General features: G+C 34.8%; 1 protein-coding gene across 3 annotated transcripts in view; it reads right to left on the reverse strand.

The window, feature by feature from the left end:
* Window positions 1-5,842, reverse strand: part of ACER3 (alkaline ceramidase 3) — a 183,527-nt gene that overhangs the window by 37,061 nt on the left and 140,624 nt on the right. For all 3 annotated transcript variants that reach the window (XM_024131609.3, XM_024131613.3, XM_024131612.2), the window contains one exon: window positions 3,263-3,321. In XM_024131609.3, the coding sequence (XP_023987377.1) occupies window positions 3,263-3,321 (59 nt within the window). The remainder of the gene's footprint in view (window positions 1-3,262; window positions 3,322-5,842) is intronic.

Here is a 5,842-nt window from a genome sequence, read left to right on the forward strand (position 1 = left end):
CAGCCACTATGGAGAACAGTGTGGAGATTCCTTAAAAAACTAAAAATAGAATTCCCATATGACCCAGCAATCCCACTACTAGGCATATACCCAGAGAAAACCATAATTCAAAAAGACATGTGCACCCCAATGTTCAGTGCAGCACTATTTACAATAGCCAGGTCATGGAATCAACCTAAATGCCCGTCGACAGACGAATGGATAAAGAAGATTTGTACATATATACAATGGAATATTACTCATCCATAAAAAGGAACGAAATTGGGTCATTTGTAGAGATGTGGATGGATCTAGAGACTGTCATACAGAGTGAAGTAAGTCAGAAAGAGAAAAACAAATATCGTATATTAATGCATATATGTGGAACCTAGAAAAATGGTACAGATGAACCGGTTTGCAGGGCAGAAATTTGTTCTCTACATGTGATATGCAGAGAACAAACATATGGACACCAAGGGCGGAAAGCGGCAGGGGTGGTGGTGTTGTTGGTGTGATGAATTGCGAGATTGGGATTGACATGTATACACTGATGTGTATAAAATGGATGACTAATAAGAACCTGCTGTATAACAAAATAAAATAAAATTCAAAAATTAAAAAAAAGAAAATCAAAACTCCAAAATGCTAATGGAAGAAATCAAAGATGATCTAAATAAACGGAGAGACACAGAAGACACAGAGTGTTCATAGACTGGAAGACTCAACATAGTAAAGATGTCAATTCTTCACAAATTGATATGCAGGTTTAATGCAATTCCTATCAAAATGCCAATAAGATTTAAAATATAGACATTATTATTCTAAAATTTATACGTAAAGGCAAAGGAACCCAAATAGCAAAAACAGTTTTGAAAAAGAAGTGAGAGGAATCAATCTATATGATTTGACGATGTATTTTATAGGTAATCAATTATCAGAGAGTAGGATTGGTAGAGGGATAGACACCTAAATGAATGCAACAGAATAGAAAAACTCAAAAATACATCCACACAAATATACCCAAATAATTTTTGAGAAAGGTGCAAAAGCAATTCAGTGAAGAAACAGCCTTTTCAACCAGTGGTCCTGGAGTAGTTGGACCTCTGTAGGTTAAAAAATGGACCTCAACCTACTCCTTACCCCTTACATAAAAATTAACTCAAAATAAATCATAAACTTAAATGTAAAACTATACAAAACTTTTAGTAAAAAACAGAAAACCTAGGGTTAGGCATTGAGTCCTTAGCCTGGATGCCCAAGCATGATATGTAAAAGGAAAATTGATAAACTGACTTCAACAAAATTAAAAACTTTTGCTCTGTGAAAGGCCCTGTGAACAGCATGAAAGACAAGGTACAGACTGTGAGAAAATATTTGTGAGCCACATATTTGATGAAGAGTATCTAGAATATGTAAAGAATGCTCAAAACTCAAATAAAAAAAAGAGAAACAATCCCATTAGAAAATGGGCAAAGACATGAACAGACATTTCACCAAAGAGGATATACAGATGGTAAATAAGCACATGAAAATATGTTCAACATCATTAGCCACTAGGCAAACAAGAATTAAAACCACAATGAGATATCAGTACATATCTGTAAGAATGACTAAAATAAAAATAGTGACAACACCAAATGTTGTCAAGGATGCAGAGAAACTGGGTCACACATATACTGCTGGTGGGAATGTAAAATGGAAGAGCCACTCTGGAAAACAGTTTGGAAGTTGGGCTTTCCTGGTGGTGCAGTGGTTGAGAATCCACCGGCCAATGCAGGGGACACAGGTTTGAGCCCTGGGCGGGGAAGATCCCACATGCCGCAGAGCAACTAAGCCCGTGCGCCACAACTACTGAGCCTGTGCTCTAGAGCCCGCAAGCTACAACTACTGAAGCCTGTGCGCCCTAGAGCCCGTGCTCCACAAGAGATGCCACCGCAATGAGAAGCCCGCATACCACAATGAAGAGTAGCCCCCGCTCGCCACAACTAGAGAAAGCCCACGTGCAGCAACGAAGACCCAATGCTGCCAAAAATAAATTAATTAAAAAAAAAAAAACAGTCTGAAAGTTTTAAAAAGAATTAAACATATGATTATCATACAACCTAGCAATTCCACTCTGGGTATTTATTCCAGAGAAATGAAAACTTATACTCACATAAAAACCTGTAAACAAATATTCATAGCAGCTTTATTCATAATAGTAAAAAACTAGAAATAAAAAACTGGAAATCCAGATGTTATTCAACAGGTGAATGATTAAACTGTGGTACATCCATATCATGGAATACTACTCACAATAGAAAGGGTGAACTACTGATACACTCAGCAACTTGTATTAATCTCCAGTGAATTATGCTGAGTGCAAAAGGCCAATCCCAATGGTTATATATACTGTGTGATTCCATTTATATAACACTCTGAAAATGAAAAATTGGAGAAATGAAGGGCAGATTAGTAGTTGCTAGGGGTTAAGCACGGGGGTAAGGGAACTGGGTAGGAGGGAATTGGGTGTAGCTACAGAAAGATCACACAGGGATCCTTGTAGTGATAGAATTGTTCTGTATCTTGACTCTGTCAGTGTCAAATCCTGGTTATGATATGGTACTATAGTTTTGCAAGACATTATCACTAGAGGAAACTGGTAAAGGGTACAGACAATCTCTATTATTTCTTACAAATGCATGTGCTTCTACAATTATCTCAAAACAAAAAGTTTAATTAAAAAAGAAAAAAACAGGAACAAACCCATAAATCATACTATGTACTTACTGAGCATCTGTTATATGGCCAGGCCCTATGTCAGGTACTCACATGAAATATTTCTTATTTTATTTTTCATGAACTGTATAAATATTATGCCTATTTCCTAAATGATCTTTCTGGAATACTGTTTCTCTGTGACACTAATAGTCTTCCTTGAGAAGTGTTCCGCAAAAAGGGTTCCTTAGTTAGGTAGTTTGAGAAACACAAAAACAATTATTTTCTTTTCTACTGTAGGATTTTTCAAGGCCTTTAATAAACTCATGTACATTATAAATATTCAAAAGGAGGCCATCACACACAGCTTTCCTCAAATTTCTTTAATTTTAGAACTCTTGGTTTCATGTGATGCCTATTAACAACTTACTTAAAGAATTAGTATTTATTGCAATATACCATAATAAATGTTGGGTTAAAAGTTTTCTATCAGTATACCTTCTGGAGTTGGGTTTTATGTGTTATTTCAGTTTAGGCTACAGATTTACCACCTAAGTGTACTCTTTTGATGATCCAAACTACTTACCATGTAACAATATAAATAGATCGAACTACTAATGTGAAGACCAACATTCCATACATGACCTGAAGAAGAAAGGGAAAATGAAGTTAGTAAAATCATGATTCTTTGGCAAAGGAAGTATATTTTGCCTACAAAAATAGTCCTCCCGGTTAAATGTAAACATTTATTGTCTGTCGTTACACTTTAAAGAACAGATGTATAATTATATAATGAAGAGTTATACTAACCTTTGAGGAAAGAGCCTTCTTGTGAATTATCAATATCAGAAGTCTCATGTCAATTTTAATTCTGGTTACATGAAATTTTAAATATCTGCTAAAACCTGAACAAATGCTGTATTTTTGCCTCATATTCCCTAGAGATCCTTTCCTTCTTGTTAGCTTCACTTTCAGCAAATGATTCTACTTCCCATCTTATAAATCTGAACTCTTTTAAACTCTCCTCCCAAGTGTTTCTGCATTCATATGCATCCTCTCCCTGCATTCTTTCTCCCATTCCTAGTTTCTAAAGAAAGAGGTGGCCATTTCTTCTTGACTGAGGTTAATCTACTCCCCTGTATTCTTTATTCTATATGCTCCCACATCTTCCCAGACTTGGCTCCAACAACTAACCTCTTTCTCTTCTATACTGAGCACTGGATAGGTACTACTACCTGGAAACCTGAATCTAGTGGGAAATTTTAACTTTTAAAAGTGTGAAATATTAAATATAAGAAAACAGCATAGAATATAAATGTATAACTTAAATATTTATAAAGCCAATAACTGGGAAAGTACCATTCAGGTCAAGACAGATGTTATCTCTTCCCAGTCCAACCCTCTCCCCTACTCCTTAGAGGAAACCACTCTTCTGACTTTTAAAATAAACACATTTTCTTGCTTTTCTTTACGTGTTTACTAACTTAAACTGGCGTCCTAAATATGCACTCCTAAATAAGTTTTTAAAATTTTAATTTACAATAGAATAATGTTACATACATTTGTTTTTGTTTTATCTTTTAGGATTCAATTATGTTGTATACGTAGCCATAGTTCATTCATTTTTGATATCACATAAATAAATACCACAATTTATTTACCAATTCTTGTATTGATGGACATTTTGAGGTTATTTCCAGTTTTCACTGCTATGAACATTTTTACGCATATATTCTAATACACACATACAAAAGTTTCTCCAGGGTATGTACCTAGGAATGTAACTACTGGGTCAGAGGGTATATTATTATCAAAATTACTAAAAATGTCAAACTGTTTTCCAAAGTGGTTATACCAACCTTTACTCCAACCAATGTGTATTCTGAGTGTTTCTTTTATGCCACATACTCAAAACATGATATAGTCAGACTTCTAAATTTTTGTCAGTCTATGTGGTTTTTAATATGTATTTCTCCGATAACAGGTTGAACACTGTATGTTATGTTCACTGGCCAATTGATATCTATTGTTCAAACCTATTTTTTTATTTGGTTGTCTGTCATTTTCTTACTTACTTGTTCCTGTTTTAACTTTAAAAAACTTTTAAAATTAAAATATAACACACACACAAAGTGCTCAAAACATAAACACTGTTTGAGGATTATCACAAAACAAATATCTTTGCAATTTTTGACTTTGTAGGTCAAAAAACTGAACTTTGGCAGAATATCATAAATCAACCTCATACCCCTCTCAAGTTCTATACCCTTCTCTTCCCCGAGGTTTACCACTATGCTGACTTCTCACATTAGAGTTCAGTTTTGCCTGTTTTGAACCTCAATATAAATGGAACTCTGTTTTATATACTTGTGTCAAGCTTCTTTTACTCAGTATTGTGTTTGTGAGCCTCCTTCAACTTGTTATACGAGCAGTGGTATATATCAGTGTTCATTGCTATCTAATATTCCATTATTTAAATATGTATATTTAATATATCCATTCTACTGCTGATGGACATTGGGGTCTAAGTTTTAGCTATTTATAATAATCCTGCTATAAACATATATAACATAGGAAGAACACTCTTTGACATAAATCACAGCAAGATCCTTTTTGACCCACCTCCTAGAGGAATGGAAATAAAAACAAAAATAAACAAATGGGACCTAATGAAACTTAAAAACTTTTGCACGGCAAAGGAAACCATAAACAAGACAAAAAGACAACCCTCAGAATGGGAGAAAATATTTGCAAATGAAGCAATTGACAAAGGATTAATCCCCAAAAGATACAAGCAGCTCATGAAGCTTAATATCAAAAAAACAAACAACCTAATCCAAAAATGAGCAGAAGATCTAAACAGAGGTTTCTCCAAAGAAGGTAAACAGATTGAAAGGATGCTCAACATTACTAATCATTAGAGAAACGCAAATCAAAACCACAATGAGGTGTCACCTCACATGGGTCAGAATGGCCATCATCAAGAAATCTACAAATAATAAATGCTGGAGAGGGTGTGGAGAAAAGGGAACCCTCTTGCACTGTTGACAGGAATGTAAATTGATACAGCCACTATGGAGAATAGTATGGAGGTTCCTTAAAAAACTAAAAACAGAACTACCATATGACCCAGCAATCCCACTACTGGGCATATACCCTGAGAAAA

The sequence above is a fragment of the Physeter macrocephalus genome, chromosome 16 (genome assembly GCF_002837175.3).
Source record: "Physeter macrocephalus isolate SW-GA chromosome 16, ASM283717v5, whole genome shotgun sequence".
NCBI lineage: Eukaryota > Metazoa > Chordata > Mammalia > Artiodactyla > Physeteridae > Physeter > Physeter macrocephalus.